The 24,592-nt window shown below is 40.4% G+C and overlaps 2 protein-coding genes across 2 annotated transcripts in view; both read left to right on the plus strand.

The window, feature by feature from the left end:
* fxyd3 (FXYD domain containing ion transport regulator 3) overlaps window positions 1–16,052 on the plus strand; it is a 29,323-nt gene extending 13,271 nt beyond the window's left edge. Inside the window, exons 2-8 of the mRNA XM_061916315.1 lie at window positions 7,381–7,437; window positions 9,101–9,133; window positions 9,448–9,471; window positions 13,517–13,591; window positions 13,672–13,708; window positions 13,807–13,850; window positions 15,507–16,052. Coding sequence (XP_061772299.1) covers window positions 7,404–7,437; window positions 9,101–9,133; window positions 9,448–9,471; window positions 13,517–13,591; window positions 13,672–13,708; window positions 13,807–13,850; window positions 15,507–15,526 — 267 coding nt within the window. The 5' untranslated portion in view covers window positions 7,381–7,403 and the 3' untranslated portion in view covers window positions 15,527–16,052. The remainder of the gene's footprint in view (window positions 1–7,380; window positions 7,438–9,100; window positions 9,134–9,447; window positions 9,472–13,516; window positions 13,592–13,671; window positions 13,709–13,806; window positions 13,851–15,506) is intronic.
* A 1,707-nt stretch (window positions 16,053–17,759) lies between these two features.
* The window catches only part of si:dkey-33i11.9 (synapse differentiation-inducing gene protein 1-like), a 49,683-nt gene continuing 42,850 nt past the window's right edge, over window positions 17,760–24,592 (plus strand). Inside the window, exons 1-2 of the mRNA XM_061916314.1 lie at window positions 17,760–18,119; window positions 18,494–18,721. Coding sequence (XP_061772298.1) covers window positions 17,943–18,119; window positions 18,494–18,721 — 405 coding nt within the window. The 5' untranslated portion in view covers window positions 17,760–17,942. The remainder of the gene's footprint in view (window positions 18,120–18,493; window positions 18,722–24,592) is intronic.

A 24,592-nucleotide genomic window follows, 5' to 3' on the forward strand; every position in this document is an offset into this window, starting at 1 on the left:
AGCTCTTGGGACGTGGAACGTCACCTCACTGGGGGGGAAAGAGCCTGAGCTAGTGCGCGAAGTCGAGAAATTCCGGCTGGATATAGTCGGACTCACCCCAACGCACACCAAGGGCTCTGGAACCACTTCTCTCGAGAGGGATTGGACCCTCTTCCACTCTGGCGTTGCCGGCAGTTAGAGGCAACGGGCTGGGGTGGCAATTCTTGTTTCCCCCGGCTCAAAGCCTGCACGTTGGAGTTCAACCTGGTGGACGAAAGGGTAGCCTCCCTCCGCCTTCGGGTGGGGGGACGGGTCCTGACTGTTGTTTGTGCTTACGCACCAAACAGCAGTTCAGAGTACCCACCCTTTTTGGGAACACTCGAGGGAGTACTGGAAAGTGCTCCCCCGGGTGATTCCCTTGTCCTACTGGGAGACTTCAACGCTCACGTTGGCAACGACAGTGAAACCTGGAGAGGCGTGATCGGTAAGAATGGGGAGAGGCGTGATCGGGAAGAATGGCCGCCCGGATCTGAACCCGAGTGGTGTTTTGTTATTGGACTTTTGTGCTCGTCACAGTTTGTGCATAACAAACACCATGTTAAAACATAAGGGTGTCCATATGTGCACTTGGCACCAGGACACCCTAGGCCGCAGTTCCATGATTGACTTTGTAGTTGTGTCATCGGATTTGCGGCCTTATGTTTTGGACACTCGGGTGAAGAGAGGGGCGGAGCTTTCTACCGATCACCACCTGGTGGTAAGTTGGCTGCGATGGTGGGGGAGGATGCCGGAAAGACCTGGGAGGCCCAAACATATTGTGAGGGTCTGCTTGGAACATCTGGCAGAGTCTCCTGTCAGAGAAAGTTTCAATTCCCACCTCCGGAAAAACTTTGAACATGTCACAAGGGAGGTGCTGGACATTGAGTCCGAGTGGACCATGTTCCGCACCTCTATTGTCGAGGCGGCTGATCGGAGATGTGGCCGCAAGGTAGTTGGTGCCTGTCAGGGCGGAAATCCTAAAACCCCTTGGTGGACACCAGCGATGAGGGATGCCGTCAAGCTGAAGAAGGAGTCCTATCGGGTCCTTTTGGCTCATAGGACTCCGGAGGCAGTGGACAGGTACCGACAGGCCAAGCGGTGTGCGGCTTCAGCGGTCGCTGAGGCAAAAACTCGGACATGGTAGGAGTTCAGGGAAGCCATGGAAAACGACTTCCGGATGGCTTCGAAGCGATTCTGGACCACCGTCCGCCGCCTCAGGAAGGGGAAGCAGTGCACTATCAACACCGTGTATGGTGCGGATGGTGTTCTGCTGACCTCAACTGCGGATGTTGTGGATAGGTGGAAGGAATACTTCGAAGACCTCCTCAATCCCACCAACACCTCTTCCTATGAGGAAGCAGTGCCTGGGGAATCTGTGGTGGACTCTCCTATTTCTGGGGCTGAGGTCGCTGAGGTAGTTAAAAAACTCCTCAGGCCCCAGGGGTGGACGAGATCCGCCCGGAGTTCCTTAAGGCTCTGGATGCAGTGGGGCTGTCTTGGTTGACAAGACTTTGCAGCATCGCGTGGACATCGGGGGCGGTACCTCTGGATTGGCAGACCGGGGTGGTGGTTCCTCTCTTTAAGAAGGGGGACCGGAGGCTGTGTTCCAACTATTGTGGGATCACACTCCTCAGCCTTCCCGGTAAGGTTTATTCAGTTGTACTGGAGAGGAGGCTACGCCGGATAGTCGAACCTCGGATTCAGGAGAAACAGTGTGGTTTTCGTCCTGGTCGTGGATCTGTGGACCAGCTCTATACTCTCGGCAGGGTTCTTGAGGGTGCATGGGAGTGTGCCCAACCAGTCTACATGTGCTTTGTGGACTTGGAGAAGGCATTCGACCGTGTCCCTCGGGAAGTCCTGTGGGGAGTGCTCAGAGAGTATGGAGTATCGGACTGTCTTATTGTGGCGGTCCGCTCCCTGTACGATCAGTGCTAGAGCTTGGTCCGCATTGCCGGCAGTCAGTCGAACACATTTCCAGTGAGGGTTGGACTCCGCCAAGGCTATCCTTGGTCACCGATTCTGTTCATAACTTTTATGGACAGAATTTTTAGGCGCAGTCAAGGCGTTGAGGGGTTCCGGTTTGGTAACCGCAGGATTAGGTCTCTGCTTTTTGCAGATGATGTGGTCCTGATGGCTTCATCTGACCGGGATCTTCAGCTCTCGCTGGATCGGTTCGCAGCCGAGTGTGAAGCGACCGGAATGAGAATCAGCACCTCCAAGTCCGAGTCTATGGTTCTCGCCCGGAAAAGGGTGGAATGTCATCTCCGGGTTGGGGAGGAGACCCTGCCCCAAGTGGAAGAGTTCAAGTACCCAGGAGTCTTGTTCACCAGTGAGGGAAGAGTGGATCGTGAGATCGACAGGCGGATCGGTGCAGCGTCTTCAGTAATGCGGACGTTGTGCCGATCCGTTGTGGTGAAGAAGGAGCTGAGCCGGAAGGCAAATCTCTCAATTTACCGGTCGATCTACGTTCCCATCCTCACCTATGGTCATGAGCTTTGGGTCATGACCGAAAGAATAAGATCACGGGTACCAGCGGCCGAAATGAGTTTCTTCCGCCGTGTGGCGGGGCTCTCCCTTAGAGATAGGGTGAGAAGCTCTGCCATCCGGGAGGGACTCAAAGTAAAGCCGCTGCTCCTTCACATCGAGAGGAGCCAGATGAGGTGGTTCGGGCATCTGGTCAGGATGCCACCCGAACGCCTCCCTAGGGAGGTGTTTAGGGCACGGGGAAGACCCAGGACACGTTGGGAAGACTATGTCTCCCGGCTGGCCTGGGAACGCCTCGGGATCCCCCGGGAAGAGCTAGACGAAGTGGCTGGGGAGAGGGAAGTCTGGGTTTCCCTGCTTAGGCTTTTTCCCCCGTGACCCGACCTCGGATAAGCGGAAGAAGATGGAAGGATGGTTATAAATGTGACTGTGGAGAAAATGTATTTAACATTTACACCAAAGCATATCCAATATTATGAGATAGTGATTTGTCCAGGGTGTACCCTGCCTTCCGCTTGATTGCAGCTGGGATAGGCTCCAGCCCCCCTTGCGACCCTGAGAGGGTCCACCGGTAGGAAATGGATAGATAGATGAAGACCAAAAGGAAATGCGTTAAATGTAGATTTAAATTATCATATGTTTGCTTGAATCTGATTTGAGCTTATGGAAGGATTTATGTGCATGGAGGATAATTTCGAGCAATGTGTTATGTGACTCATTGCCTTAGTATGCTCCACTCCCTCTTTCCTATGACTCTGTCCCTTTTTTTCCTTTCACAAACGCCTCCTCCTATTTCTCCTTGTCTCAAACCATCATTTCCTTCGGATCACACTTTTCATTTATAACTTTTGATTATCTGGATGTTTACTAATCATTCATCCAGCCCATCTACCCTTTTGTTACTAGTAATCACTTTATTTGGCTGCTTAATTAGGAATTCACATATCTAAAGAGTTCTCAAAGTCATGTATCGACTAAATGAAGCAGCATCGAGTGAAGTATAAGTTCAACTTTTATCTCAGCCTTGTGTCAAAAGCTGGAATTCCATCCATCCATCCATTTTCTACCGCTTATTCCCTTTCGGGGTCGCGGGGGCGCTGGCGCCTATCTCAGCTACAATCGGGCGGAAGGCAGGGTACACCCTGGACAAGTCGCCACCTCATCGCAGGGCTAACACAGATAGACAGACAACATTCACACTCACATTCACACACTAGGGCCAATTTAGTGTTGCCAATCAACCTATCCCCAGGTGCATGTCTTTGGAAGTGGGAGGAAGCCGGAGTACCCGGAGGGAACCCACGCATTCACGGGGAGAACATGCAAACTCCACACAGAAAGATCCCAAGCCTGGATTTGAACCCAGGACTGCAGGAACTTCGTATTGTGAGGCAGACGCACTAACCCCTCTCCCACCGTGAAGCCTGGAATTCAGTGTTGCTAATTTGGGAATAAAACATGCCACAGGACAACAGCTGTCTTTGTAGTGCACAACAGGAACACATGCAAGCATACCGGTCGTTGTCCAGTATTTAAGTGGGTGGGTGTAATGAGGGAAAAATAGTAACAACAATGTGAGTCAGATATTGTGCACAACACATTCCATCTCATTTCTTATCATGCATGCACAAATAAAGTATTAACAAAAGGTACTTATACATTTTTGTCATAAGTGCTGTTAACTTGATAACATTTGAGTAATTAGTACCACATTCAACTTGATGTATTTGTGTGTGTATGTAAAAGGACCAACCTTTGTGTCCAATTCCAAAGCATTTTGATATTTATTCGGAAGTCAATGTCCTAACCCTTTCCAGTGTAACTCTTTGCAACATGCCATAGTTATTTGTTAAGAGTCTTAACAAGTCAAATGTTATGTAAAAGTTGATCTGGTGACCTTTCCTCCACTGCCACCCATGTATTTGTTTGTGGTCATGGGAATTGAATGGGTTGTAGCACAGACTCGTACATAAGCGTATTAAAGTATTGTTACAGTCTCACTGATTGGGCATTCTCATGGGTAGAGTGTGAATATGAGCAATAGTGGGTACATAACGCCACATTTCCACCAATTGCTACTGTTTATGTTCAACAAGTTGCAACCTGTATGCACTGGTACACCCTCATGTGGTTTGTGTTTCCATTGTGGAGTGTCAGCTATGCAAATAGTGTGGCATCATTGCAACACCACAATGTAGCCCACCAATGAATTGCCAAAGAACAGTAAACAAAGGATGACATGAGAGGACATCCAGCAGTGTAACTTCCTCTTGGTCATGTGAGTAATTCTTAGAATAAATGCTTTGTTGGAGCTTTGTGTTGCTCCCATTCCATTGTTGCTGTCATACACAAGTGGACATTTTCTGTCAACCAATCAATTGACTAGTGTGTTTAACTCATTTCTGTTGGTATCATATCAACTAAAGGCACGGCTAGTTTGTTAATTTGATACTTTTTAGAACTACAAGTGAAAAATTATCATACTGTATCAAACTAAACTACTGTGTTTCTGTGCTGTTATAGTAAAAGTGTACTAGAAAGGGATGAATGAATATAAAAGAAAAAAACAGCAAAAAAGATTGAAATCCAAAAAAGGGCACAGTCGAAGACAGAGCATGACAGAGCCAGAACAGAAAAGTCTTTATCCTGAGCCCAGGCAGAGCAGGAGACATGTCTCCAGAGGGATTGTGGGCCATGATGAGGACACGGTGACCTCCAAGTGTCCTCAGTGGCTCATTTGAAAACAACCACTCTTAAATATTTGAATAAATTATCAATAATATCCCATTAAAATATGTTAAATATTTTTTATTAGAAATGTTTTCTTTTCATGCAATGACTTGTGTCCTTCTGTGGAAGTATTTGGTGTCTGATTAAAACACTCAACCATATGCCTTGTTTTGGATTTTTGTACGACACCTGTTTATGCAACCCCCTTTCTTTGGCTATATAGTGTGCACTCACACTGGACCAGGTCCGTAGTACCGTGCAAAGGTACAGTGCGATTATAGAACATGATCAGGTTGTGCGCCTAAGCATTAGTAAGCGTGCATGCACTTGTAAAAAAAAAAAGAAGCAGACTTTCAGTGTAAAACGGGCCCAAGCATGGTAGAAATTGCCCAGTGTGACCTCGCCCTAAAACACATTATTTGAAAATATTGCTGTCGCTCTCACTTCCTGGCTTTACCTTAAACTAACAATGATTTAGATCTTCAAACAAGAGGACATAGGCGCCACCCCTTCAACCACTACGCACACAACTCTTCTTTGTCCTCTCAGCCGCACACAGCCTTTCACCTGCAGTTTGTCCTCTGGGTCCTCTCCTCTCCCCCTGCCCTTTTCTCTCGTGTTTCAGTCTCCTCCTCATTGCACTCCCCAATGTTTGCACGTTCTCTCCTGAGGTGAACCATCCTCTAGTGGTTGTTGGCTTGTTTCCCATGCTCAGCATTCCCACTGCTTTGCCACGGGTTGCTGTGGAGAGGCACTAGGAGAGAATCACTTGCCCCGCTCTTCTTTTCCATCTTTCTGCCAAGCTTGTAATACCAGCAGCAGATTATTTCTCCCACACCCTCCTTTTTTATCATATGGAACCTTAAATGTTAAACTTTCCTCTTTGCAGTTATTTAGAATTTGTACACTGATTGTGTAAATTCACTTGTGTGTTTGTCGATCATAATGACCTTTCTCAAATCGTGGTACAGGTGTAGATTAAAAAAAAAAGTTTACAGAAGTTATCCAAGTATGAAATGATGTAAGTGCTGCATGAAAACAGGCACAGGTGTGTTTGGTCCTTAGTGAGAAAGAGTGTGTCGAGCACAGAAGAGCAGCAGTGGAAAATCACTGCAGTGATGTAGAAGGTGTCTTGTGTTACATTTTGCACTTGTCATCGTTGCATAGACACAAAGTGGATCGGACACACCAGAATCTAATTGCAGTTGTCACAACTTGTGCAGTAAAAGCTCACGTCGATACACTTTAAATATTAAAAAAATTATATGACTAAAGAAGTATTTGAGACAAGAATAATGTTTGAGGGGTTAATACAGTCTAATGTTGTGATGGATTTGTGTCACCTGGGAAAGTTAAATGTGGAAAAAAATATTTAGATGGAGGCATCAGACATCTACAGTGTATGGGGATATGCATAATTAATATTTAATGTAATATGCGCATAGTTAAAAAGACAAGGCTTTTACATGACTCAAAGCGATGCCAGGGGGGGCGCATGTGACCTTAGGGAACATGCTTTTGTTGCCTACCAGAATGTGATGAAGCTTATGTAGCACTTGTGTTCACTGGAACCACAGTGGGAGACAAGGAAAGACCAGTGTGTTGTTTCCTTTAATGTTAATAGGGTTACAATGTTTAGCAGATATATAGTTATAACAATTTATAGACAAATTATAGTGTTTAAATCACGATGGTGAGTGGGAGAGTGCACAACACCCGTACCACAGTTTGAGAATCACTGATGTAGGTTATATAGCGTTCATGCCACATGGGCCATTGTAAAGGGTGGCATTCTCTTAGGCGCGCTGCATAGGTGAGGGGTAAAAGATTCATGTGAATAATGTTGTACTGTTCAGAGTTCCGGTGTTTGTGAATGCACCTCGTTGTGAGTTTATGGGATGTTACAATATGTGTCTGTGCTCAGAGCCCACTTCTTTCATTCTCTGTGCATGTCCCACATAACTATCTATCTATCCATCCATCCATCCTCAACACATAATTTTAGCACAATTCATTTGAAATGATGCATATGTAGCACAATTTATTTGAATGATGCTTCTATGTTGACTGTGCGTAACAAAAATGTCCCTGTTTAATTCATTGTGGAGTTAATCATTTCATATGACTGACTTTTAATTGTCTTCTCAGGCAGAAGAGCAACAGGTGAGAAGATGTCAAAAATCTGTGCTTTGGTGTTGATGACAGGTGAGTAAAGTAAATGAAAAGTTATTCCCATAAAGCTTTGTTTCATGTTCATGCATCATCTATTCAAAATCCGTTGCCCTCTATAATGCAGGCAAGCGTGGGCCTTTTTAAAACTTCTGTGCAAGTCAGTGTGCCAACATATGTAGTACAGTAGTACTTCCGCTTAAGAGCTTAATTAGTTCTGTGACGGAGCGCTTAACACAAAACAATTGTATCTCGAATAAACGTTTATCTATGAAATTGATTGAAAACAATTTAATTGGTGCTTGCAACCCCTAAACAGCCCAATTTTACTACGTAACATACCTTTTTAAAAACAAAACCAAAACCTTTTAGATTAAAAAATAATGTATACAAACAAAATAGAATGTACAACAAACAACTACAGTAGTTTTGTGAAGAAATTTAAATATAATATACGGTATTTACTTTGTAGAGTGGAATTGTATGGAATCTTCTTTTAGCTGCTTCTCCATCAAAAACACCATCAGTAGCTTTTCTATATTTTCATGGACAAATGTCTCCTCTTGATATTATTTAAAAATGTTTGACTGGTGTTATACTCTTTCTGCTTCAATATGTTGCAGACTAGCAGTGATACGCTGAAAATGCTTTGCCAAGTTGGCGACATGCTCTGTCATGTTTTTGATTATTTAATTCTTGAATTCACTGAATATCATCCACTTCTTCTCAGCACTGTCCTTCACATGCATGTTCTTCCATCCTATGCTTGGAAAACAAGATTATATCGATCCCGAACTGTAAGCTAATGCTAGTGAGTAAGAACAGATATTTTTTGCAGATCTTACAGGTTTTACTGTGACATTTGATTAAATTAGATAGTACTTTATTGATCCCCGGGGGTAAATTTGATTTTCATGGTGGAATGCTTGTAACTCAAATGTTTGCATGCAATTTAAAGCGTAACAATTAGCTGTGAGACACCTCTTATCTCAAAACAGTCTTAAGTTGCGGTTTGACTGTATTGCAAATTCTTAAATGATATCAACATTTATATCGACAAGGAACTACTTAGGGCAGTTAGTCCAAGAAGTGTTACTGTCGCACATGCATTAATGAGCAGTTGATTTAGTAGAGACAGGCTGCAGATTGAAACAAGTCAATATGGAAGACGTTAAACAGCATGTTGGGCCCTTTTAATACTAAATGTAAATAAAACAAAATACGTGACGTAACAGTCGACCTGCAGAAGCACTCCCGGCTTAGAAGAGCACATTTTTAACACATAAAGAGTAACAAGTCAGGTCCTCATTAATGTGGATAAATGTTTGCATAGCAAAACATGAACATGATATTAGAGGCGTTGAATAAACACGTTAAGGTTATAGTTATTATGGTTGAAGTTTATTTCGAACCTTCATACAGTTACAATATGATTTCCATTTTCTCTTGACATGTCCAAAAAGGAGTAGGAAGAAGATGAGTTTATTAATCCCTACCCCTTTTCCTCTTCATAGCAATTACTAACACATTTGTTTGCTCACATCCTTCTTCTTTCTTGTCCCTCTTTGATCGTACAAAATGAAACAACGGATATGGATTCAAATGATTTATATGAGATCATAATTATTAAAAATGAATCCACATCACCCATGTGAATAGTCTGAAACTAATTTGTGCTTCTCTCTTTGATCTTTTGCAGTCGTCTCCCTGGCGTTTGCTGAAGAAAATAATTGTAAGTTTACTTGATTTTTTTATCAGTCATTTTACTTATGTCAATTAACTTTATGTAAAGGTTTAAACGGTCAAATATCAAAAAAGGTACCACTATTTTGTGGTGATAATATGCAGAAAATGCACACTGCAGTGTCCATTGATGGTCAATCATTTGTGAGGGAATCAAACTAGACCATGGAGCGTGCTTGTCTTACTTTGTACTGTTGACTTTATCTTGTCACTGTTTGGTATTTGGATGCTTATGTATGTGATTGTACCTAACACTCATACAGCTCTAATAACTTAAAAAAAAAAAATGTTTTGTCGTTACAGCTGAAGAGGACCCATTTACCTTTGGTAATTGATGTTTTTCTATCTACTTGTTTGAATGATCATTATCTATTATCTAATGGAATGGATCATATTTATCACTGGGGTCTTGATGGACAAGTGAGAAATACGATGAGATGTGTAAGTATTGGAGCAGTGTACCGCATTTAGATAATGCATCATAGAAAATGCTCAAACGTAAAGTAAGGCTCCACTCTTCCAAAATGTGTTATATTGATGCTAATTAAAATTGGCTTTGCTCTATACATGCTACTGATTAGCATTACTGATTTTACATGGCAATTTCAACACCTTCAAATTTTGAAATTAAAACTACAACTAAGATGCACATTACAATTAAACAGCAAGCGTGTAAAAAGTGCAATACTTACAGTATAAACACTTTGTAGGGTGCATCATAAAACAAAACTGGCACATCCAACTTCCTGGCAAAGACTACTTCTTAGCTTGGCAACACACTTTAGCCTAGTGATGGGCATTAACAAGCTACATGTAGCTAAACCATGTAGCTTAACTACATTTTTAAGTAGACTGGGTGTAGTTTAGCTACATTTTTAACAAGTTGCTTTTCCTGTAGCTTAGCTACTTTTAGACCCACGTAGCTAGGTAGCTTACATCAGAGCTACAAGCTACAAAGAGAGAAAAATATTGAGAAAATACAATGACCTGGATAAATATGAAAACATTCATACATATGGAGAAAATCCATGATATTTGTATTTGCATGATGAGTCACAATTGGCTAAGGTCAGGGCGAAACATTACTGACTGGCCAATCAGAAGCAAGATGAGGCATCCAAACTAGTAAGCAAAATCATAACAGACACACACTTATGTCACGTGATGAAGGAGTCAGAGACAGAAGTACGCTTCAAGCTGACGACTCAAAATAAAACATACTTGAAAAAGGCGAAGGAATTCACATCTGCAGATTGAATTTTTCTTTTAGTAATGAAGATGACATGCAGGAAACCCGCAATAATGTGTATCTTTGGCCATATTTAGACAAATGTACAGTATGTGTTTAGCAAAAACAATCTCCAAAACGTTTTTAGTTGTTTATTCTGTAAACCAAAATCATAATTGTTCTCCTCATCGAATACGTGGAACACTAATATAGTAACACACATTAAGGGGAATTGAGTTCATGAAACGTTTCACTGCACATAACCATTACCTGTTAACACACAAGTCATTGTTTTTATTTCAAGATACACATGTATAGATATTGTTTTTTACTTTAAGTAGAACAAATTAATAACATTATAGGGGTGGACTAAACAAAAGGCAAACAACATAAATACATATTGGGGTGCGGGGACCCCTAGAGGTAGTTGTAAGGTGTCTCCAGTGAAATGACATATAGTTTATAGTAGGGGTGTAATGGTACCCAAAAATTTCGGTTCGGTACGTATTTCGATTTAGAGGTCACGGTTCAGTTAATTTTCAGTACAGTAAGAAAACAACAAAATAAAAATATTTTGGTTATTTATTTACCAAATTTGTAAATAATGGCTTTATCCTTTTAACATTGGGAACACTATCGTAATTCTGTCCACATTAATCAACATTAAACAGCCTCAAATTGTTGCTCACATTAAATAAAATGACAAAACTATTCTTCTACATATAAAAAGTACAACATCAAACAGTTTCAAGTCAACTCCATCCATCCATCCATTTTCTACCGCGTATTCCCTTTCGGGATCGCGGGGGGCGCTGGCGCCTATCTCAGCTACAATCGGGCGGAAGGCGGGGTACACCCTGGACAAGTCGCCACCTCATCGCAGGGCCAACACAGATAGACAGACAACATTCACACTCACATTCACACACTAGGGCCAATTTTAGTGTTGCCAATCAACCTATCTCCAGGTGCATGTCTTTGGAAGTGGGAGGAAGCCGGAGTACCCGGAGGGAACCCACGCATTCACGGGGAGAACATGCAAACTCCACACAGAAAGATCCCGAGCCTGGATTTGAACCATAATACTTAATTTATCACAGCATTTTGGAAGCCTGTAGTTGATTTTTATTATGTAAATTATATATTTTTATCAACATGTGATAGCAAGGACCCTGCCATTCAAAGCTTTTCTGTCCGTAAAACACACACACAAACGCACGCACGCACAAACACACACACACACACCGCAAAATGAGCTAACGTTACGTTAAAATGTCATTAGCTTTCACCTCAATGGGCTCATAGTAATATTAGTAGTAGTTGGCTGGGAGGTGTTTTTTGTCATTTGTGGAGAATACGCTGCCTTTTGCTCACCTGCTAAACACCTATCTGCTCGACGCTGAAGCATTTACTTCATGCGCTCTGAATACACACTACTGATTGGCTGTTACCGCTCTGAATTTGCACTGCTGATTGGCTGTTACCGCTATATATTTAACCAATCAGATGGTTGTGTGGGTGGGACAATGCTGGGTTCTGAGACAGAGGCAGAAGTAGCAAAGCAGCTTGTTAAGACGTTAGCTTAGACATTCGTTCGGTACACCCCTGTACCAAACCGAAACCCCGTACCGAAACTGTTCAATACAAATACTCCTAGCATTACACCGCTAGTTTATAGTAATGAACCCTTTGTGGTTCCACTTGTACACTCTCAGTTGCATCAGCATTGATATTATATATGCAAAGCCATATATTTAATGTTGTTAAATGTAGCTTTGATGTAGCAAGCTACTTTTGCTTTGTAGCTTGTGGTGAAGCTTGCTACAATTCTCTGGGGATAGCTTCCCCTGCACCGTAGTTACATTTAATTGAGAGTAAATTGTAGATTAGTTTACAACATTTTCAAAGTAGCTTGCCCATCACTGCTGTAGCCTATACACCACTGCCATCTAATGTCTTGGCCTTGCAACTACATACGAAGTCTACTATGTCAGTGGTTCTCAAATAGGAGTATGCGTACCTCTGGGGGTACTTGAAGGTATGCCAAGGGGTACGTGAGATTTTTTTTAAATATTCTAAAAATAGCAACAATTCAAAAATACTTAATGAATATATTTATTAAATAATGCTTCAACAAAATATGAATGTAAGTTCATAAACTGTGAAAAGAAATGCAACAATTCGATATTGAGTGTTGACAGCTACATTTTTTGTGGACATGTTCCATAAATATTGATGTTAAATATTTCTTCTTTTGTGAAGAAATGTTTAGAATTAAGTTCATGAATCCAGATGGATCTCTATTACAATCCCCAAAGAGGGGATTATAATAGAGGTATTTACTTCTATGTGTAGAAATCTTTATTTATAATGGAATCACTTGTTTATTTTTCAACAAGTTTTTTGTTATTTTAATATCTTTTTTTCCAAATAGTTGAAAAAAGACCACTACAAATGAGCAATATTTTGCACTGTTACACAATTTAATAAATCAGAAACTGATGACCTATTGCTGTATTTTACTTCTTCATCTCTTTTATTCAACCAAAAATGCGTTGCTCTGATTAAAGGGTACTTGAATTAAAAAAAAATCCACAGGGGGTACATAACTGAAAAAAGGTTGAGAACCACTGTACTATGTAATACTTGCAAATGAGATTTAGAAATGTTATCGTAAAACAATATATGACAACAGGCCAGTACAATTATCTTAAACAGCTCACTCGTAAATGTTACATTAAAAATATGTTATTATCAAACAATTATCTTTTATTAACACACAAAAGTACAGAAAATTAGTACAGAGTGAGTACAGGTATTTGCATAGCATCGGTTCAAATGTGAAAGGTGAAAAGGTACTCAGCCCTACAAGTAACACACACTTTTTATCTTATTTAAACATGTTTTTATGAACTGAACAACATTTTGAAAGAATACCACAGTATAGAGTAATCATTTTGAGATGCCAGTAAAAATAAAAATGTACAAGTTTAATGGACAGTCCCAAAGACAAGCAGTACCTAAAGTATTTCTGAATGTACATTTGCACTAAAATTGATTCAACCTTCATTGTCAACAATATTATATAAAACTCTACAGTATGTTTCTGTATCATCTGATGGAAACCCTGATGTGTTTTCACAGACTACCACAGACTGCGTGTCGGAGGTCTGATTTTGGCAGCTGTCCTTTGTCTCATTGGCATTACCATCCTTTTCAGTAAGATATGATGCATAATATGCAATTATTTTCACTCCTGGACACGGACTGTCATGCAATTGTTATTTCTCTTGGTTCAGGTGGCCACTGCAGGTGTAAGTTCAAGCAGGACAAAAGGTAATATTTGGAGTCTAACACTTGCATATAATTTGGAAAGTGTATAACAGCTACAAACTAAATGTTGTGTTTCCCGTTGTGTGCTCATTTCACCGCAGGAGGAGGACAGGAAGCAATACTCAGGCAATGCTTGCCGACCAAGGTAATGTGTGCACAGCTACCACACACGTGGACAATGTGCCTTCTAGAATTCAAATAATTCCACACAATAACCCATATGTACAGTATACTTTACTTGTGTACAACAAAATACTCCTGCTGAAACATTGGCGATTTCCCCACCCATTCGCTATCTTGCTAGAGGCTCATTATATTTTAATTGTCCACCTTTTTCACTGTGAATTGCCTCATGTCAAACACACTGACACAGTATGGAGAGTGGCTTAATGTTGAAGAGAAGCGACCTGGTCCTCGCGGTTCAACAGGTGGTGCCTCGCAGGGAGAGAAAGGTGCTTTGAAGCAACCTGTTATGTAACACCGACTGCATTACAAATAGTAAAATAGCAAAACACATTGTATTGAGTTTGTTTCTACTTTACTGCTATTACAGCTTCCACTCTTCATTGAAATCTAAGATCAGGGCATGAAGGAATATAGGGGTCTAGCCCAACTGCAAAAAGTGCAATTAATCCTAAAATAGTTAACATAAATGATATACAGATCTAAGTTACCCTCTGTGACATTATAGTGAATGACTATGATGAAACTATTGATTTATGAGCAAGTAATAGAGTAAAGCATTTTTCTTAACCATAGAACCCATAGTTGGGCCGTAAGCGCCCCTTAGAGAACCGCCAAAAATGATTGTGTTTGTCAGCTGTGGTCCGTATGGGCCGCAGTGGTACTCAGCTGTAATACCCTTTTCCACCACTTGATGCAGTAATGACAATATCAGAATAACAGAAGAAGTCTGGATCTAAAGGCATACAGAAGTTTCTTAAGTGCAAAAATTATGACTAAAGTGATGAAGCTGTAATTTCATTTGCACTCAAATTTTTATGACAGTTGATTTAAGAAACATTTACATTGAATATGGCAGCACGGTGCAACAGGGGTTAGTGTATGTGTCTCACAATACGAAGGTCCTGAAAAGTCCTGAGTTCAATACCGGGCTTGGGATCTTTCTGTGTAGAGTTTGCATGTTTTCCCTATGACTGCGTGGGTTCCCTCTGGGTACTCAGGCTTTCTCCCACCGCCAAAAACATGCACCTTGGGATAGGTTGATTGGCAACACTAAATTGGCCCTAGTGTGTGAATGTTGTCTGTTTATCTGTGTTGGCCCTGCAATGAGGTGGCGACTTGTCCAGGGTGTATTCCACATTCCGCCCAAATGCAGCTGAGATTGGCTCCAGCACCCCCCGTGACCCCAAAAAGGGACAAGCGGTAGAAAATGGATGGATGGATACATTGAAAATTATTATTTATTTAGTTCAATTTATTTATTTTTGCACTGAGTAATTGTATGTTTTTGAATCTCTTCTTTTGCAGTGTATTTAATTTGACCTTATTTTTCTAAACAGCCTAACCTAAGCCTTGATAATAATCTTTGTGATTTACACACGCTTTCATTTGACATTGTTGAACCAGTTAAACTGTAAATTAAGATTAGGATTAGGGTTATATGATTATAGAATACAAATAAAGTCTAGAATAAGATTACTAATTCATTGTTATCATTTAAGTCGGTCCTGGCCCACTGTTTAGTGGAAAAGTTGGGCCCTGAGGTAAAAAAGGTTAAGAACTCCTGTAGTAAAGTATAAATATGTGTAATAAAAAATGTCTTACTATTTGTCTCCAGGTCATGCCTGTGATTGCTAGAAGTTGACAAGAATACAATGACTCGCAGAAGTCAGATTCTGAGGAAGCAGCAGCATTTGAGACCCAAGCAGAAGCTTTTTCATTGTTACAGGAAACAACAGGAAGTTGTAAGATGTGGCAGTCTTTTGTGATTTTTTTGTACCAGACAAATGCCCACTCTTCCATACACAGTTGGACGCAAACACCCTTGTACACACACGTAATATTACACCATGTCATTCGAGTCAACCTTTTCCACAAACATAGTACCAAAAATCCTTTAAATAGGTTGTGTCAAATGTATCACACTACTATTTGTAGTTGTGTCTTTGTGTATAGAAAAAAGGTTGCGCTAGACGTAAGTTACTGTAAGCAGCCTAACAATGTGCATATATTCATGTCAAATAGAAGTAGCCATACATGTTAAGAGTTAATAATTTATGAACGTTTTAGCTTCAATGAGCAAAATGGTGGATGCTGGGGTTTAAAAACACGGAATCTCTGTCATGTTTCTGTTATTAAAGAATCATTAAAATCACACACAAAACTGTTGCATTCTTGTGTTTAAATGGGATGGCTGAATCAAACAAATCTGGTTAACAGATGGCAGCAGAACACCAACTTACAGTATTTTATTGTGACTGCTGCTCATTCAAGGCTTCATTGCACCCAAGGGGGGTCGTATGTATTTTTGTGTATTCTCAACAAACAGCTTGAAAACTTGCATTGAATTAAAAAAGTGCCTGCCCAGTTAGTGTAGTATATGGAACAAACACAAAGCAAATAATGGTATTTGGGCTCCATCTAGTGGACGAAACATCAGTCCAATCCAGTCCATTATACCAGTGGTTCTCAACCTTTTTTCAGTGATGTACCCCCTGTGAAAATTGTTTTAATTCAAGTACCCCCTTATCAGAGGAAAGCATTTTTGGTTGAAAAAAAGAGATAAAGAAGTAAAATACAGCACTATGTCATCAGTTTCTGATTTATTAAATAGTATTACAGTGCAAAATATTGCTCATTTGTAGTAGTCTTTCTTGAACTATTAGGAAAAAATATATACAAATAACTTGTTAAAAAACAAACAAGTGATTCATTTATAAATAGATTTCTACACATAGAAGTAATCATCAATTTAAAGTGCCCACTTTGGGGACTGTAATAGAGATCCATCGGGATTCATAAACTTAATTCTAAACATTTCTTCACAAAAAAAAAAAAATCTTTAACATCAATATTTATGGAACATGTCCACAAAAAATCTAGCTGTCAACACTGAATATTGCATTGTTGCATTTCTTTTCACAGTTTATGAACTTACATTCATATTTTGTTGAAGTATTATTCAATAAATATATCTATAAAAGATGTTGAAATTGTTGCTATTTTTAGAATATTTGAAAAATATCTCAAGTACCCCTTGGTATGCCTTCAAGTACCCCCAGGGGTACGCATACCCCCATTTGAGAACCACTGCATTATACAATAAAAAAAAACTTAGTTTCACAAAATGCTGCACAGTGGTTAAAATGCACTTTTTAAAAAAAGCAGAATAAAACTAAAGAAATACTGGAATAAATATTACATTTAAAATACGTCAAATATTTAAAGTACAATAGTTCAAGTTAAAGGTTTGCCATCAAGTAATGACTAAAATGCTGCCTTTCCACTTTTTGTGGAGAAATACTATTTGTCAAGGCTTGTAGAACACAGTAAACATCTGTAGTGTGTGACTGAGTGTACAGGACAGTGCAGCCATGAATTGTTTACGATATGAGGGCTCCATCTCATCGCCATCTTCCCCCCGCTCGTTGGCGTGTTCTTGATCAGCGAGAGAATATTGTCAAGCTCAACAACAACAGGCCGCTAACAAAAAAGTCGGAAACAGTTTTCGACGTGATGTTTCTAATTCATTCTGATGTTGTCTTAATAATTATAATTCAGATTATAATCGGATCTAAGTGATTCTTTTTATTGATCTGTTGTAATTTTAGCTGTATCCCCAAGTTACCTGTATCTCCAAGTTACCCATAATCACACATTTTTCATCTTGAATTCTTAGTAAATATATGTAAATTGTGTAGTATATAGTTTATAATTGTATAGTAACACCAAGGCTTTGGTGCTTGTGGCTCTTTATCATGACGTGTCATCATTAACCAAACATTCTATAAAACACAAGAGGGCGCCCATCGCCGGTCGGTGTTGCTTTTATTTTGAAAGTCTGTAGAGGAAACTGTGTCGTCAATCCAGAGAACTGAACAGCAGACCATCCTATTTAAAAAATCGACGCCCATTTCAGCGTGTCAATTCTCCAAGTAACAGCCAGTCAAATCTTGACCGATAAAAAGTAAATATATTTAAAAAGAACAATTATACACCTTTAAGGTTGTTGTTGTTTTTTTGTTGCAACGTGTGGTCAAGAAAGCAAACCGTTATGGACCCCAGCGCCCCTCCCAAGGAATGGACGACAGAGAAGTCTTCCATGGGCCAGGCGCCCCTTCCGCCCTACCAGGACAACCCGTACCCAGGAAACCCTCAGCTTGGGCCGGGTTACCCTCTACCTACGCAGGGATACTCTCAGCCTGGACATGGTTATCCTCCTCAGTCGCAGGTAAGCAGCTAACAATTAAATATTTATTTAATTTTTTTAATAATAAATTATCTAATGTGGTGCTTGGATATGAAAATAAACTAATTGATCACTTTATCAAATTAATCATGTAAGTTGTGTTAAAGTACCTGTGTTGTTTATGTAAGCTAATTTATCAGAACTGTTGGTGTTTAAAATACATTCAAATATTCCAAGTGGTAATAATGATATAGAAGATAATTTATTTTCCTCGCTCATCACATGACAAGTGTGAACAAAGATTTTTAATTGGCTTTGAATTTGTAAGTTCACGTCATGTGTTCTGAAAGTTAATTTGTTCCTTGGTATAATAAGGCTGCCTCATGGAAATGATTTATCTTTTGTGTGACAATCAGGATGCTCCCTATCCACCACCATATGGCAGTGCTGTGTATGGACAGCAGCAGTACACGCCAGGTCAGCAGTATCCACCCCAGCCGGGCACGGTCACTGTCCAGCCCACGGTGTTTGTGACCCGAGGCCCGTTGGCCAACCCCGTCAACGACTACCTGTGCTATTCCATTTTCACCATGTTGTGCTGCTGCCTTCCCCTTGGAATTGCTGCCCTTATCTACTCTATAAATGTGAGTTACCATCACTAGCATGTACAACCGCCTCACCCACATTACGAAACACAATTGAGGAGTGTGGTAGCCTGTGGGCAGGGACGTGTTTTGTTGTTTGGGGGCCCAAGGCAAAGCTAGTCATTGGGGCCCTCCAGGTAACAAAATCAACATGGTCATTTACTATTTGTTGCTTGAAACTACCATGCAGGCTGCATATTTAAGCTTTCAATCTGCGTAATGGATATCATTGATCCTTTTACTGTAATTTTAGTTAGTTAATGAGTTTATTATTTCTTCCGACAGTGGTCAACAAAATAAACAAGCAGTTTTACATTCATACATTGATAATTTTACAGACCGAAATAATTTTTTGCTGAAGTGGAGCACTTATTTTGCCTAACCCTATAAACAATCTCAAACACAAGATGTTGTAAACATTAAATATGAACATAATTCAAAATTTTTATAGTGTAAGATGTTTTTCTGAGACCTTTTGTTTTTACCACAGTTGGACCGGATGTAAGGTGTACCGTAATTATTATGAATGCTGGGAATGTGTGACTGGTGGGAAAAAGAGAGACAATGATGATGGCCGTGTTAGAACAAGAAACGAGACTTTAAAAAAGTGCCGGTTGAGTTTTTGCCTGCCTACTATCCTGACTATTCTGTTTAGCTTGCCAGACCAAAGGTTACAATAGTTTACTATTGGGATTGCTTCAATACTCACAAATGTGTAATAAAATGTGTCGCTCTCCATTTCACCTGTGCATCTTACAGGCAGCAATACTGCTCCTGATGACTGGTGCTGTTGTAGACCACATTTATTTAGTGTCGGCAAGGAAAAGTTGGACACTTTGGGTAGTTTTATTAAAATACTGCTTGATTTCTCGCGCTCAGTGGCAGACAGGGAAAGTGACATTACAAGATAGATGGATAGTTAGATAGATAGATATTACTTTATTTATTCCTTCAGAAGAGTTCCTTCAGGTAAATTAAAATGTTCAGCACAATCCCATTCAAGATCAGACAAACATTACAGGGAGACAGAACAGAATCGCTGACGGGTCTGCCAACTTCTGGCGCCCCTTACAAAAAAGGTGAGATACAGGTAAACAAGTGGGGGGAAATGGGAGAAACAAATAAAAATATTAAAATAAAAAATCGGTCTAAGCCTGGGCCCCTGGAGAGGGGGTCCAGACTGAGGGCAAGGGAAAAAAAACACCCATAGCCATATACACTGTGGTGGCCTCCAACCCATTGTCTGCTGGAGTGGAGAGAGCATGGTCAGAGACAGGAGCAGACCCAACAAAGCAACCAAGAGAGCCGACTCCACTCTTGGCCGCCAACCAACTCTCGGCCAGTGTCCAGTTCGCATGGATGAGCGAGGATACGTCCAAGGAGACTAAGGTGTCCGATATCTGCTCATTCAGCCAACACACTGAAGCTTATCCATCTCGGCATTCCGTGCTAGCTCCGCAGCCCTGTCTCTTCATCCGCATTTCCTCCAGTCTCTCCAAAAGGATTCTGGTTTGGCAAAGACCCAGCAGCTGGTCTCCATGGCCAAAAGGCTCCCAGGAGGCAGATCCAAAAGTCCACAAAAAAGCACCGCAGAAGTCACGAAAGTGCCACCCCTTGTCACAAATTCCTAAATGGTCCCGGAACAAAAGGCAAAAATGATGTGTGTGTGTGTGTGTGTGTGTGTTTATATATATATATATATATATATATATATATATATATATATATATATATATATATATATATATATATATATATATATATATATATATATTTTATATATATATATAAAATAACACATGAAAACAAGAGGGAAACACAAAAGGATGACACAAGAGCACAGAGCTCCTGCCAACAGCAGCCACTACAGCGGCGCCATCTTCTTCAAATTAAGAGCACTGTACAGAACTAAAATACTACACACACGGGAAAAAAAACATTAAACAAACACAAATGTATGCTTGAAGCGGACACAACTCTGACTGGCTGACTCACGTCGGCGAAACCAAAAATGAAAGAATATGGGGTATCATTTTAACCCATGGCAGTTTGGTGTAATTTTCTTCCATTTGTGCATATTTACAATTAGATGCTTCATAATTTATACTCCTGTCTTTACACCAATGACAATACTTTCAAACATGCGCAAATCTTTCTTTTATTGGCCGATTGAAAAAGAAAACAATGAATTGGTGGATTAAATACTACTACCATGTTTTTATGATTAAGCATAACATGATGCGAATCGCTGTTGACAGTTTAACAATATCAACACTATTTAAATTAGTTCCTTATTTGATTTTATTAAATTCAATTGTTTGAGCAAAGCAAATTTTATAGTACACAATAACTAAACAAAAGTAGAAACTACCAGCCAATACTCTTTTAGATCCTTGATTTTTGCCCTCAAAGTCCTCCTGTGCCCGGCAAATCATTAAAATCCTTTTGTAAACGTAAACAAAAATGTAGCAACTAGGGGTGTAACGGTACGTGTATTTGTATTGAACTGTTTCGGTACGGGGGTTTCGGTTCGTCACGCGGGCGTATCGAACGAGTTCGGAAGCAGAAGTCTTCACAAGCTGCTCTGCTTTCTGCCTCTGTCTCTGCCTCATTGTCCCGCCCACACAACCATCTGATTGGTTACATACAAAGCCAATCAGCAGTGCGTATTCAGAGCAATGTAACAGCCAATCAGCAGTGCGTATTCAGACTTAATGATGTAGTCAATCCTTCAGCATCGAGCAAAGATATTCATTTAGCAGGGGAGGAGCGGACTCTACTCAAATTATACTAAACACTTCCCAGTCACAACTATTACAAACATCACTATGAGCCCATTGACCTTCTAGAAACTTAAACTGCAGCTCAGCTCGCTCACAGTATAGGCTTGAGATGAAGGCTAATTAGCTTTTAGCTTAACGTTAGCTCATTTTGCTGTGTGTGTGTGTTAGGGGCAGCAAAGCCCTGTCTGTTATTTCATTGAATTCTGTTGTTTAGGGATGAATAGTCTCTCCTATTGCAATTGTACTATTTTTTTAGCTATAGTTGCATGAATAATTAGTAATGTAGCAGCCTAGTTTTGAATAGCAGGTTCCCTGCTATCACATGTTGATAAAAATACAATATTTACATAATAAAAGTCAACTACAGGCTTCCCAAATGCTGTAATAAATTAAGCATGATGAGTTGACATTTAACAGTTTCAATGGAAACTGTTTAATGTTGCACTTTTTATATGTAGAAGAAAGGTTTTGTCCATTTAATGAAAGCAACAATTTGAGGCAGTTTAATGTGGTCTAATGTGGGCAGAATTATTATAGTGTTCCCAATGTTAAAAAGGATAAAGCCATTGTTTATATTTTGTTTTCTTACTGTACCGAAAGTGAACCGAACCGTGAAATCTAAACCGAGGTACGTACCGAACCGAAATGTTTGTGTACCATTACACCTCTAGTAGCAAGACTGATTTTGTATCCATAGAAATATTGCTTTAATTACTCTAGTATCAATCATATACTCTTACTACCCTTTATATCAACACCACCAATTTATGGATCGATCTGCACTCCCCTTACGTGTCCCCCTGGCCACGGCACAGCAACAGATCACCGTTATATTATCCTCTCTAGACTTATTAAGCTGTATTTTTCGGACCGTAAGGCGCACCTGATTATACGTCACATTGCCGAACGGGGCTATTTTCATACAAAGGGTGCACCGGATTATAAAGTGCATTAAAGGAGTCATATTCAGATCTTTTTTAAACATTTCCTTGTAGTTTACATAACATGTGATTGTTGTTCTTTGGTATAAATGTTCGATGTTTTACAGACCACCTTCAAGCTTCTTTCTTAATGTATCTTCAGGATGCGCTGTTTTGCGGGTGGTTTTATGCATGTGGCTCCACTTTGACTGCGTTTTCTTCCAGTCGCTGTTTTTTTGCGCTTCCTTGAGTATATAGAGAGATTAAGTTCCAGCTATACGTTACATTTTATTAAAAATGACAACAGCGAAGGATTAATGCCCCACAACAAATGGATAAAGAAAGCGCTTATTGAATACGTCATGGACTACAATGGTGGACGCGCGCAACTTTCCCCGACTTTACCAGATCCCAAACCTACTCGGTGGCCTAGTGGTTAGTATCCGCCCTGAGATCGGTAGGTTGTGAGTTCAAACCTCGGCCGAGTCATACCAAAGACTATAAAAATGGGACTCATTCCTTTCCTGCATGGCACTCAGCATCAAGGGTTGGAATTGGGGGTTAAATCACCAAAAATGATTCCCGGGCGCGGCACCGCTGCTCCCCTCACCTCCCAGGGGGTGATCAAGGGTGATTGGTCAAAAGCACAGAATAATTTCGCCACACCAAGAGTGTGTGTGACAATCATTGGTACTTTAACTTTAAATACACAAACAGCAGAAACAAATAGGTTCAAAAAGTTGGTGTTGCGTAATAGGTTGAAATAAAACACTAGATATGTCTCCTTATAGGTGACATTGTGGGGTCCTTATACACTATAATACTCGTACGTCTGACTACAGTAGCCATAATGCTCAGACAATCCATCAAGCAGTGTGGCTTTGTAGCTTACCAAAGTCACACTAAAACATTTTGACATTTTTTGAGTGCTGTGTGTAATGTTCTAAATATGCTAACAGAAACATAGTTTTGATCTTGCTTGCTTGCCGTACTTGCTAGCGTAATTTATTGAATGGGCTTCAACCTGCAGTCCACGCATATCTCTTATGTGTTACTGCCATATACTGGTTACTAATATTACACCATGTACCACAACCAGAATTAATACATATACACAGTGTCGATTTCTGAGAAAATAAAAAGGATGTGCGCCTTATAGTCTGACACATATTGTAATTGTTAATTTCCTATTAATAGCTGCTTACTTTCTGATGTAACACGCTACTATCTACACTTCTTAAACTTTGCAGAACATATTTCTTAGTGTTGTATTAAGTTAGTTTAGCGATTAGCATGCCAGTTTATTTGTCCCAAGTGAGGTAAAGAGTACATTTAGGGCTGCAGCGCCACACTGTGCATGGATATACAGTCATTTTAGCTCAGAGGCCACATGGAGGAAAAAATATTCCCAAGTTGGCTAGACTGGTAAAATCATGGCATGATCACCTAAAAATAAAGAGAACGTAAGAGTGTTTCCTTGTTTAAATACAGACAAAGTACTTTCTGAAAGTTTGTTGTTGTTTTTCTTTCTACAATTACATGTTGCAGTTAATAGTGTTCTATCTGCATTTGTCATGTATTAATGTGATGTTATTCAGTCAAAAAGATTGAATTTAGGGCGGCACATTGGTCTGCCCCCTCTGTCGTTTTGCGGTATTTCAGCAGGGGATACAAAGAATTGCTATTGTGACATCCAGTGGACACATTTAGAACAGCAGTTTCTTTCATTCAAAATTTCAGCTCCTATTTATACTTCGCGAACTGATCTCGTGGGCCTGATTAAAACCTCTGTTTGACACCCCTGATATACACAGTTAGCTGCTAGTCCCCTCTGTCAGTTAAAGCAGTGGTTCTCAACCTTTTTTCAGTGATGTACCCCCTGTGAACATTTTTTTAAATTCAAGTACCCCCTAATCAGAGCAAAGCATTTTTGTTTGAAAAAAAGAGATGAAGTAGGATGAAGGGACGGCGTGGCGCAGTGGGAGAGTGGCCGTGCGCAACCCGAGGGTCCCTGGTTCAAATCCCACCTAGTACCAACCTCGTCACGTCCGTTGTGTCCTGAGCAAGACACTTAACCCTTGCTCCTGATGGGTGCTGGTTGGCGCCTTGCATGGCAGCTCCCTCCATCAGTGTGTGAATGTGTGTGTGTGAATGGGTAAATGTGGAAG

This window comes from Nerophis ophidion, linkage group LG11 (genome assembly GCF_033978795.1).
Source record: "Nerophis ophidion isolate RoL-2023_Sa linkage group LG11, RoL_Noph_v1.0, whole genome shotgun sequence".
Classification (NCBI taxonomy): domain Eukaryota; kingdom Metazoa; phylum Chordata; class Actinopteri; order Syngnathiformes; family Syngnathidae; genus Nerophis; species Nerophis ophidion.